General features: G+C 35.3%; 1 protein-coding gene across 2 annotated transcripts in view; it reads right to left on the minus strand.

Moving 5' to 3' along the window:
* The window catches only part of ARFGEF1 (ARF guanine nucleotide exchange factor 1), a 98,894-nt gene that overhangs the window by 65,765 nt on the left and 19,731 nt on the right, over positions 1–13,398 (minus strand). For both annotated transcript variants that reach the window (XM_074355084.1, XM_074355085.1), the window contains exons 2-3: positions 1,303–1,333; positions 594–750 (exon numbers count right to left, since the gene is read on the minus strand). In XM_074355084.1, the coding sequence (XP_074211185.1) occupies positions 594–750; positions 1,303–1,333 (188 nt within the window). The remainder of the gene's footprint in view (positions 1–593; positions 751–1,302; positions 1,334–13,398) is intronic.

Raw genomic sequence — 13,398 nt, forward strand, 5'->3', positions numbered from 1 at the left:
GGTATAATCCCCAAACCATGAAAATATCTGAAAAGAAAAGGACCTCTCTATCTGAAGGTTTGTCTTATAAATATCTAAGAGGATGTGTGTGTGTGTGTGTGTGTCAAAGTAAAACAGGAAGATTTAAGAAATTTTTCTGACATAAATGAAGGTCAGAGCTGAAGTCCAATAGTAAATATAAATACTAAACTGTTAACATTAACCTATTGCTTTATATAAAACAGCAAGCATCTGGTAAAAAAAACAAAAAACACTGAAATAATGATATATATAAAAATCAGCAGGTTAAAAGTACCATTTTTTTTTGCATTTCACTGATTAAAAAAAGAGCATGAATCAACAGTTTCATTACTGATGACCTCAGTAAAGATTCTGTGTCTCACTAAGCTCACTACTGACTTTTGTTACCCTTAACCTAGAAACATCTTTTTGCAACTATTGTTTCTCCTGAATGTTAAGCAACCACTTGGTTTCTTACCACAAAAATAATAATCAACTGCTCTCATGGAAAATGACTGACTCATCAATTGTGAGTAATGTTTAGAAACGCATTCAGATTAGATAGTTTTTAGACAGTGCCGTTTTATACATACCTGTAAACAATCTAGAGATGTACTAACTATGCGGGGACATTTGGACTGGCATGCCAATTCAAAAGGTAGGAAGTACTTGTCTGCTTCGATGAAATTTGTCTTTGATTTCACCGGTGGAAGGGTGCTTGATCCAGCTTTTGCTTCTCCATGAGGAGGACTAAAGAAAAAGGGAGAGCCTGATTAGAATATCACATTTTTCATGCTGATGATACACTCAAATAAAAACACAGAATTTCAGTTCTACAAGGCACTTTGCTAAACCAGACTTCCTCTTCCCATATTTCATGCAGAAAATAAAGTCCAGAGACGTTAAGTGATTTGTTGTAGGTCATAAGCTAGTGGCCAGAGCTGTAACTAAATGCAAGAAAAATTTTAAAAATCAATGCAGTTATCTAATTAAATAATTTAGGTTACTAAATATTTAGTAATCTTTCTAAATATGAATCAAACACTTTAAAGCATATCGTACAGCATTTCAGAAATACCCTTATTTATTTATTTACAAGCTCTTTCAGTATTTACAGGTATGATTACCATTCTATTTCTCAAAAATTATTTTCTAAAAAATTGATTTTGTTACAAAGGCCATATGTAGAAAATTTGCCACACTAAAATACAGATGATTGTATTACTATTTTGGCCAAGATTGACAAGTTTGCAAATTTTTTTTGCTGAAGAAAAAAAACAAAAACAAAAACAAACGACAAACCTCTGCTTTTCAGTTTCCGCTTTTATTTCCTCTGGTGGGAGGGAAAAAAAAAGCATACATTAGAAAACTTAACAACAGAAAGATCATTAAGTAATTTGATTACAGGTTTTATAAATTAATTTGTAACTTCTATAAGAAGTTGAGAAGAATGCAAATTCAAAAGAAAATTAGGTACTAATAATATTCTGTTGCAGACAAATGTATTAATTTACAGAATATAATTCTATAAAACTATATGTATAAACAACCATAAGGATAGGTACAATTGTGGGTTACTAATTCCCAAAGCATTTTCTTTCCTCAAAGTAGTTTTTTTCTTTTTTGTCAAGTAACTATTTACATTGACCAGCATTAATATTAAGAACAAAATAATAAGCACGCTGTATTCAAATCACAAAAGATAAGGTACATGTTGGTTGAGGAAAAAAGCTCAAGGTACCACCCTTGGGATTATTTCAAGGAGATTATCAGTCCAGGACTATAACTTCTTAACCATCTACATATTTGTTGATATTTTATCAATTTTTCTACCTGTGACTATACAAGGTGCTATAAAACACGTATTCTCAATTTAATGGGAAATTTCCCTTTTGCTGTTTACATCTATAAGAGATGAAGAAAATTAGGTACATTCCATCTGTAACAGAAAAATCTTAAATTTAATGATAGTTTTGGGAATCCAGTTAATTGATTAAATTTGAAATTTTTAAGAAAAGCATTCAAATATAACATTAATAATTAATATTACTGCAGCCAACAATTTTTGGGAACTTACTATGTGCCAAGCACTGTTACATTTTACAGGTACTAACATAAGCCTTGTAACAACCCTATGAGGTTTGTACTATCGTATTTCCATTTTAAAGATTAGGAAACTGAGGCACAGAGAGGTTGAATAACTTGCTCAGGGTCTGTATGGCTTCGGTGTGGGGCTAATCTGGTTTCACTAGGTTTTAAAACTAGGTAATCTAACTCCAGATTCTGATTTTTCAACTACCCTACCACACAGGTGTATCATGAATACTAAGCAAAATGTATTAAATTTGGGTACTATGAACAACTTCTAGACTTCTAGATTTTATAGCAATTATTAAGAACTATCATGTATTAAGCACCCTCCATGTACCAGAGGTGACAGTAAGCCCTTTATAAAGTGACTTTGTCAAATCACTTCGTCATTGCACAATTTATGCATTCCTAGTCTGTGCTAAGCACTGTTATTTGGTATTTTGGTCTAGTTCTCTGTGGACCAAAGCTCTTTCCATTTTACCAGTAGGAGCAGAAGGGAGAGAATGTGAAAATATTATCTGGGGGTATTTAAAATACTACTTAGGAGGAGAGTATAGGTCAGTGGTAGACTGAGTGCTTAGCATGCACGAGGTCCTGGGGTCAATCCTCCGTACCGCCATTAAAAAAAAAAACCTAATTACCCCCCCCAAATGTAATAAAGTTTAAAAAAGTTTTTAAAAAAACAAAAATAAAATAAAATACTACTTAATAAAAGTTCAAAGTCTGATCTTTAAGATCTGCATATGGCTACTAAGCTTGTACAGTTCACCGGTGCACATAATAATAATTTAAATCATTTCTAAAAATATAGTACAGATGAGAGGGAAATGATATATTAACTGTTTCAAATCTTCATAAAAATTTTAAAACAGTATTTTTTAATTTAAAAACATTATGGTTATTGTTAAAGAAGCTGAGATGTTGCTAAAAACCAGGTAAGGTAGAAAAAAGATGTGAGGAAGGGGGAGGTGGCAGTTTTTGTATAAGGTGAATTTCCATTTATAAAATAGTTAGGGAATAGGATATTCCTGTTTAAGAAAAAATATTTTAATTAAGAGTATCAGAGGTAGCATAACATTTTCAAGAGCCTTGTTTTGATAGCACCTGTCAATAAGATAACTAAGTAACTATGTAACCTTGGGAAACAACCCTCACTTCACCAATTAAGTAACTGCAAAGGTCCTTATATTCTAAAACATTGATCAACAATTACGGCTCACATCCCAAAGCCAACCCACCACTTCTTTCCCTACCGCCCATGAATTTAAGAATAGTTTTTACAGCTGAGTACCTGTGACCAATTTGATGATAGGGACACTAACTTTGTAGCCCAATGAAGAATGTTATCCTTGCAAAAAAGAATTTCACTCTTTTCATTAGTAGACCAAGGTAACAAAATTAATACTCAACTGCTACTATTTTGAATTTCAATAATAAAAAAGTCTGCATAAATTTGTTTCTCTTGTTAAGTCCTTACACAATATTGCTGACCTTTCCTTTTGGCCCACAAAGCTCTTTACAGAAAAAGTTTGCTGGCTTTTGCTCTAAAACACTAGGTTCAAAGGATCCTATAGGCTTTATGAACTATTTATTCTGTGATTTCATTATTTTTTAAGTGTCCATATTTAAATTGTCTAATAAAACATACCTAACATAAGCTACACTGAACATATTTCTCTGCCAATTTAGATGGCACTAAAATATTTATATACATCTATCTACCTACCCATCTCTTTATTGTAAATATACAAGGCAAGCACTGTCCAAACTAATCTCAGTAATTTTTTTTTACAAAGCAATAAAAAACACTTTAATTCTCAATGTTTCTAATGTTTGAAGTCAGTTTGCACTAAATATAAACTTCACTATTTTTTTATTTTCCTATACACTTATAACCCACAAAGAGTTTTTAATGTTTTGACAAAATCTTTAAAGGTCAAAGAACAATAACAATTTCTCCCACTGATTATTAACATAGCTTGCATGTTTTCAGCCTGCGGAGTTATCTTTATGGTCCTGCAAAATGCTTATATTTTTACAGTCTTCTTTAAGATCACTTGTATTCATTTTAATATATTTCCTTTCAAAGCCATTCAAGGCCACTTAAACAGAAAGACACTATCACTAAAAAGAAATTGAGATTAAGGGGGGGGGTATAGCTCAGTCATAGATTACAAGCTTAGCATGTACAAGGTCATGGGTTCGACTCCCAGTAACTCTGTTAAATAAAACAAACAAACTTAGTTTTACCCCCAACTAAAAAAAAATTTTTTTAAGTAATCAAGATTAAAAGGACAAGCAGCAATAGGGGCGAGGTAGAGAGATTAAGTATTTACCAAAATACAAAAAGTAACATTATAAACCCACAGAACCATAAACAAATTGTAAAAAAATTATATATGCATATAATACTACTTTATATTTGTACGGCAACAGAGTTTAAAACACTCTTCTATACATTACCTAGTTGTACCCTTGATTCCTCACTCTGTGGATGAGGAAACTAGATCAGATTGGTTAAATAATGGTTTAAAAGTGATCCAGAAACTAGTTCCTGTAGTCTTAAGAGTATTACACACTACACATGGTGCTATATTTAAGCAACCCTCCATTAACTGATGTGAGTGAACTGAAAAATTCATTCAACAATGAGCTGAGTACATGGAAAGCAGTGGTTCTCAAAGTGTGGTCCCAGGACTGGCAGCATCACCAGGTGCCACACCAAACTTCTGAATCAGAAACTATGAGCATGGAGCCCTACAACCTGTCTTAATAAGATTTCAAGGGGATTCTAATATACAAACAAGTTTAAGAATCATTGCCATGAAGTGGTTAAAAGAAATGAGTGCAAAACAGTCTGGTTTCATCCACTGTGTCCACAACCATTTACTGGACCTGTAAGACTTCTTAAACTGGCGTTTGAATCCATGCTAAAAAGGAATTTCTTTTCAGTTTTTTTTTAACTTATAATAAATGTCTAGTAACAGTCTTTGAGGAAACTATTTCTCTAATGAATCAGGACTTGAAAATAGTTTGCTTCAGGCTGGCCTTCAATAGTAGAATCAAGACATACAACTGACTCTTGGAACAACGCGGGGGTTAAATTATCATCAGCCCTCCATTTCTGCTGTTCCTCTGCATCCCTGATTTAACCAATCACGACTGTGTAGTACTGTAGTGATTACTATTGAAAAATATCCATATATAAGTGGACCCATGCAGTTCAAACCCGTGCTGTTCCAAGGTCAACTATAAACTAATTAATTTCCTATTATTAAAGGAAAAACACCCAGAAGAAAAAAAATATTAAAGATTCAAATTAAGAAGTAGCACACTCAAACCAAAAACTACTTGGTGCTTAATTGTAAAATATTCTCCTGTTAAAGTCAGAATAATCATGACAAGGATGACCACAAATAGCAAAATATTTTTGACACTGTTCGGGAAAACACTAGAGAATGCAAATAGACAATAGTGAATGTGATAAGAAAAGTCATCACTCTTGAGCTGAAATAAGATAAAAATGAGATACTGGATTTGTTTATTTAGTGATATTTAAGCTTTTAAACTATATAGTCATAGCCCTTAAACTTTATTACTGAAATTCTTTCAGGAATTATTTCCTCTATAGCCATTAACTCCACCTATCCCTATTTTTATACAATTTTTTAAATCTTAGAAACATAACCACTGTATTATATATAGAAGGAAAGATTAAAATGAAAGGAAATGCATCATTGTAAACTAGCATAGAAAATACAGATTTTAAAGTATTTTGAAAGAAACGTAAGTTTTATTCCTTTCAAGAACATTAAGTTACTGGAACCAACCTGACACAGTTGATAAGGCACAGGACTTCTCTAATGAACAAGAAAGAATAATTTATTAAAAAAAAAAACCGATCAACTTGCTTAGCAGCTTTCTTTTCCCCCCCGACAGTAAAAATATAAACTTCAAAATAATATTTATATGGATTCAACAAATTCTATTATCTATATACTATGCAAGACTTAGACCATTTTGTCTTACAGTATAGCCTGAAGAGCCAACAGTTTTTACTCAATGCAAACTAAACTGGTAAACTAAGAATAAAGATTAAAAGTCAAATGAAGAGTTTTTAATCATCACATTAGAACTTACACATCCAATGTGTTGTCTCTGTCACAGCAGTGGGAGGTTATGCATCAATTATAATACTGCCAGTATTCAAAAATATTTGTGGAATTCATTGTTTGCAGTTCTTTCCTGCCTGCTTCCTTCTTTTAAATGAATAACCTCACAGAAGGAAAAATCTCTAGAAAGGGAATCAGATTCTAACCACCAATTAACCACAAGTGGCTTGGAGCCAAGTATCAAGAACGGTTATGTGACTACAAAACAAAAGTTCTTAACTTCAGTGCTTCTGTGAACTATGTCAAATTATACAAATTTTGGTCATGCTTCATTTTAAGCGACTGGGATGTTCAAGTGGCAGTATTTAGCAAGCACTAAGGCATATAAACGTGAAGATCAGGAGACAGTGTGGCAGACTGGATTTTCCAAAATGGTCACTATGTTATCTCTCACTCCACATGTCCTTCTGCAAAGTGACCTTGCCACACCCAACCAAAAGAGAGAGCCTAATTAATTCCAAACCCCTAGCCCCTTGAATACAGGCTGGCCTCAGAGACTCATTTTCAACCAATAGAATACAGTGGAAGTCACAACGAACAACTGCCAAGATTAGGTCAGAAAACGCCTACCAGCCCCTGCCGGATTCTCCTGGAATGCCGGGTCTCCAGACACCCACCCTTGGAACCCGAAGGCTGTGATGTGAGAAGCCCAAGCCACATGGAGGCCATATGCAAGTGCTTCAGTCAACAATCCCAGCTGAGCCCAGCTTTCAAGTCATCACAGCCCAGGCGCCAGACATGTGAGCAAGGAAGCCTCCAGAGGTTTCCGGTTCCCAGCCATCCACATCTCCCCCAGTCATTGGAGTCTTCCCAGCTGAGGCTCCAGACGTTGTGAAGCAGCAACATGCCTTTCCTGAATTCCTTGATACAGAGAATTTGTGAGCCAAAGAAAATGGTCACTGAGTTACACTACCAAGTCCTGGGTGGTTCATTACACAGCAATCGATAACTGGAACAAGAAAGGGTGGGTAAGGAGACTTGAGAATAGGGTTTGAAATAACTCCTTGGCAAACAGGAGAGACACCTAACTGAAGGGCATAAAAAAACTGCTAGGAACATGGAAAGTTCTAGCATGTTCTGAGCGTTTAGATAAGGAAATCAGATGGCTAAAAGCTATGGTGCTTAATAAAATGCAGCCAGAATTTGTCCCTTAAACCCTTCTAACATACCTATCAGGCTCCTTAGAATCTGGAGGTCATGTGCAAAATCAGTTTGCAAAATTATGACTAAACCATATACAAACAGTTGATATCTATTGAAGTACAAAGTAATTTAAAACAAAATACCAATTTAAGTTTCTTTTTTAGCACCCAGAAAACAGTCAAAAAGATAACTTTTCCTTATGCTACGACCATCACTGCCTCTACGTCCCATCCTATTTAGTAGAAGCAAAAAGATGCAATGGGAACATTCAGCTGGGATCAACTAGGAGTTGCTTGTACAATGAATATTCACTAATATGAATTAACAGATGTTCACAGGTACTAAAATGATGATTGCAGAACTGATAAAAGTACGTAAATTCTGATATTCTCAAAAAAACTTCTAAAAATTCTGGAAAAGGAAGGTGCAACGCACAGTAACGTGTGCTTTGACACCAGAGTGAAGGCTAAATGAATATTTCATATCATAAGATTTTACTTACTGCCTTGTTTTACAGTAAAAACTGTCACAGCCACTAATGCAATACTTAGTATTCTTTCATGCAACTTAGAAACTTTACTAACCATGTATTTGTAACCATTTTTCCCTGAGCTAAGCTAAATTCTACCTTATAGCATTCCATAAAAGGAAACAAGTACCATAAACCAAATTACAGAAAGTTTCCCTTAAGTGAATGCATTTTATATGTACTTTTAGTAGAATCCATTACTTCCAAAATTACTGGCAAACATAATGCTGATTCTTTTACCAAACTGAAAAAAAAAAAAAAAAACCTACATACACAAGCATGTATGATGTAAGAAGCTGAGCAGTCCTTTAGATTTCCAAATTTCCTGCTGAATTTCAAATAAATGTTATCTTATTATTGTCAGGGCTATACTGGCTTGGGTATTTTATGAAATATGAAAGGGAGAATAGATTTTCATTCAAAAGCCAATATTCCTGCCCTCCCTGACAGAAGCCAGAAGACCCCCAATTTGATAATATGGTCTTAGAGGATGTGTCAAAAAGGAATGCAAAATTATGACTGCAATCATTCTATTACAATTGTCCTCAATGGTCTGCATACCAGTAAAATTTCAGAATAAAGGTGAAAAGTGAAGTTTCCACCATAATACAGCAAAAGCCAACTAAAGGGGAGTGACTGGATTCAAATGAAAACTAGACACACGAATAGCATTTAGCTTACAAATAACTCAAACCTAGAATTTTCAAGTTTAATTTGACATTTAAAAAGACGTTTAACTACTTTTAACAGAAAGGCCCCGTACAACTTTTAGACCCTGATCTCTGGCCAAAGATAACGTGTACAGTACTCCTCCCTTATCCACGGTTTCACTTTAGCCACAGTCAAATGCAGCCTGAAAATATTAAATGGAAAATTTGAGAAATAAATGATCCTAAGTTCTAAGTTGCATGACTTTCTGAGTAGTGTGATGGAATCTTGTGCCATCCCACACCATCTTGCTCTGTCCCACTCAGGACATGAACCATCCCTCCAGTGTATCCTGCCCTTAGTCACTCAGTAGCCCTCCCATTATCAGGATCAACTGTCATAGACAGTATCGCAGTGCTCTGTTCAAGCAACCCTCATTTTACTACCAGTAAATGCCCAAGAGTGCAAGAGTAGTGACGCTGGCAATTTGGACATGCTAAAGAGAAGTTTTTTTTTAAGTGAAAGGTGTAAGTTCCTGACTTAATAAGGAAAGAAAAAAAAAAGAATGCTGTGGTTGCTAAGATCTATGGTAAAATGAATCTACTCAAACTGTGAAGAAAGAAAAAGAAATTCGTGCTAATTTTGCTGTTGCACCTCAAACTGCAAAAGTTACAGCCACAGTGTGTTAAATGCTTAGTTAAGATGGAAAATGTATTTGAGAGAGAGATCATATTTACATAATCTTATTACCTTATATTGTTTTAACTGTTCTATTTTATTATTAATTATTGTTGTTAATCTCTTACTATGCCTAATTTATAAATTAAACTGTATCATAGGTATGTTGCATCGGTAAAAACATAGCAGGCAGAGGGCTCAGTAGTACCCACCGTTTCAGGTATCCACTGGAGATCTCGGAACATGTGACCTGAAGATATGAGTTACTACTGTAAATTAAGTTCTCTAGTGCACTTAATTTTTCCATGATAAATAACTTAAAACTAGGAATAAAAAATTGCAACGGGCTGAAACGGCTCCTTCAATGTGTGGTAGGTACATCAACGATATTGAGATCCATGAGAAATGTCTTCTAAGATAATGACAGTTGTTGATTAGCTCACCAAAATCACATGAAAAGGAACAACTCTAATAAACAGCAAAACACCTTCTATTTGTGTAGCATTTTACAATTAAGAGCAGTTTACATATTAACTCTTAGAACAAGAGGCAGTATTACCAACATGCCTACTTTACAGATTAAAAAACCTGAAGTGACTTACTCAAGCTGACAAGAGTATGGAATGATTTAAGTGTGATTTTGGGAAGAAACAAGCCTAAATCAAATGGCTGAATTTCAATGACTTATTAATTAAAAATAATATTAATTTTAGAATGATGTTACTGTAGTTTTCCAATGTCCCCATAAAAGTTCTAAAAAACAAGAAGCCACTGTGCTGCCTATTAATTCAGAAACAGAAAAAAATCCTGCTATTTTGAAAACCAAAACTAGAAACATGATTTGAATAATAAATATTTCAAATCAATAATTTTCTTTCCATTCCAGACTATGTATAAAATATTTTTAATAAAATACAAAATAAAGACCTTAATAGCATTCAGATCAAGTCCCTGCCTAATGATACTAAAGAAATAAATATAGGTAAGCCAAACATAAAGAAAACTCACTAAGTGAAAAGAAAACATTTAGAGAAATTATGAATTATGAAAATGATCCTTTAATGGAACTTAATATTTGGACAGAAAAGAATGCAGGGGCTGTTCACTATCAACAACTTACAGTGACTACACTGAAAATCAACAAGAACAGTTATTGTTCTCAGTGTTCACACCCCTACTGGTACATAAACAACCAGACATTTCATAGATTCTGCTCAATGTCAGATATGCAGAAGCAGCAGCTATGGGATCATGGAAAGAATAATGCACTGTAAGTCAGGGCATTGGGTTCTATTTCACACTTAGCTGTACAAGTGACATACAGTAGAGAGAAATGAGTTAGAGGCCCTGAAAGACTGAGAGTCAAACCCCAGGTCTGCCATCATCTACCTTTCTACACCTCAGTTTACAAATTTTTCAAACAGGGATGGTAATATTTAGTTGTCTGTCTCATAAGAACATTAGGAGCATCAAAGAGGTGTTTACAGTGCTTTGTTTCGGGCTGAGTTTTTTTTTTTTTTTTTTTTTTTTTTTTTGAGAAAAGTTTTAAATGTGAAAAAGTACAAACAACAATATGATAAATATCCAGTAAGCAACCACTTCCAAGCTTGATTTTATGAAAGCATTTCACAAATGTATACAAGCATACCTCAGAGATCTTGCGGGTCATTATAAAGTCACATGAATCTTTGGCTTCCTCACGTATCTAAAAATTATGTTTATACTACATTGTAATCTATTAAGTGTGCAATAGCATTATGCTTAAAAAAACCATGTTCATACCCTTATTAAAAAACACTTGCTAAAAAAAAAATGCTATCAGTCATCAGAACCTTCACCTGGTGGAGGGTCTTGCCTCGATGTTATGGCTGCTGACTGATCAGGGTGGTGGTTGCTGCAGGGTGGGGTGGCTATGGCAACTTCTTAAAATAAGGTAACAATGAAGTGTGCCACGTTGATTGACTCTTCCTTTCAGGAATAATTTCTCAGTGGCATGCAATGCTGTTTCACAGTATTTCACTTATAGAAGAACTTTCAAAATTGGAGCCAATCCTCTCAAACCTTACCACTGCTTTATCAACAAAGTTTGTATTAAAATATATATCATTTGTTGTCCTTCCAACAATCTTCATAGCATCTTCACTGGGAACAGGTTCCATCTCAAGAAACTACTTTCTTTGCTCATCCCTAAGCAGCGGCTCCTCATCTGTTAAAGCTCTATCATGGGATTGCAGCAATTCAGTCACATCTTCAGGCTCCACTTCTAATTCTAGTTCTCTTGCTGTTTCCAGCACATCTGTAGCTACTTTATCTCCTGAAGCCTTGAACCCCTCAAAAGTCATCCATGAGGGTTGGAATCAACTTCTTTCCAATCTCCTGTTAATGGTGATATTTTGATCTCTTCCCATGAATCATGAATGTTCTTAATGGCATCTAGAATGGTGAATCCCTTCCAGAAGGTTTTCACTTACTTTGCCCAGATCCATCAGAGGATGGCAGGTACTACTATGGCAGGTATAGCCTCACAGAATGTATTTCTTTAGTAATAAGACTCAGAAGTGGAAATTACTTCTTGATTTGTGGGCTGCAGAACGGATGCTGTGTTATTAACAGACATGAAAACAACATTAATCTCACTGTACATCTCCATCAGAGCTCCTGGGTGACCAGGTACACTGTCAATGAGCAGTAATATCTTGAAAGGCATCTATTTTTCCCTGAGAAGCAGGTCTCAACAGTAGGCTTAAAATATTCGGCAAACCGTGCTGTAAACAGATGTGCTGTCATCTAGGCTTTGTCGCTACACTTACAGAGCACAGGCAGATTAGATTCATCGTGATTCTTAAGGGTCCTAGGATTTTGAGAATGGTAAATAAGCACTGGCTTCACCTTACAAGTCACCAGCTGCAGGAGCCCCTAACAAGAGGGCCAGCCTGTCCTTTGAAGCTTTGAAACCAGGCACTGACCTCTCCTCTCTAGTTATCAAAGTCCTAGCTGGCATCTTTTTCCAATATAAGGCCGTTACATCTACATTTTAGTGTAACCACCGTCATTCACAATCTGAGCTAGATCCTCTGGATGACTTGCTGCAGCTTCTACAGCAACACTTACTGCTTCACCTTGCACTTTTATATCATGGAGACAGCTTCTTTTCTTAAACCTCGTGAACCAACATTTGCTAACTTCAAACTTTTCTTCTGCGGCTTTCTCACCTCTCTCCGCCTTCAAAGAACTGAAAAAAGTTAGCACCCTGCTCTAGATTAGGCTCTGGCATAAGGGAATGTGGTGTCTGGTTTGATCTTCTATTCAGACCACTAAAATCTCCACATCAGCAATAAGGCTGTTTTGCTTTCCTGTCATTTGAGTTCACTGGAGTAGCACTTTTAATTTCCTTCAACTTTTCCTTTGCATTCACAACTTGGCTAACTGTTTGGTACAAAGGCATAGCTTACAGTCTATCTCAGCTTTCAACATGCCTTCCTCACTAAACTTAATCATTTCTGTGAATTTAAAGTGAGAGACATATGACTCTTCCTTTCACTTGAACACACAGAGGCCATTATAGGGATATTAACTGGCCTAATTTTAATAGGGAGGCCAGAGGAGAGGGAGAGACCAGAGAACGGCCAACTGGTGGAGCAGCTGAACACACACACACACACACACACACACACACACACACACACACACACACACACACACACACATTATTAAGTTTGCTGTTTAATATGGGTATGATTCTTGGTGCCCCAAAACAATCACAAGAGTAACATCAAAGATCACTAATCAGAGATCACCACAACAAATACAATAATAATGAAGAAGTCTGAAATATTGCGAGAATTACCAAAATGTGACACAGTGACACGAAGTGAGCAAATGCTTTCGGAAAAATGGCACTGGTAGACTTGCTCAAAGCAGGGTTACCACAAACCTTCAATCTGTAGAAAATGCAATGTCTGCAAAGCACAATAAAGCAAACAGCAATAAAACAAGGTATCCCTGTATAATCTATTTAAGAAAATGGCCCTTCAGTTTTATGCACCAATGCATTTTTTGGTTCTTGTCACATGCTGCATGAAATAACAACACCTAATGTCTACTGAGCAGTTACCAAGTGCCAGGTTCCACTGCAAG

The sequence above is a fragment of the Camelus bactrianus genome, chromosome 29, assembly GCF_048773025.1.
Source record: "Camelus bactrianus isolate YW-2024 breed Bactrian camel chromosome 29, ASM4877302v1, whole genome shotgun sequence".
NCBI lineage: Eukaryota > Metazoa > Chordata > Mammalia > Artiodactyla > Camelidae > Camelus > Camelus bactrianus.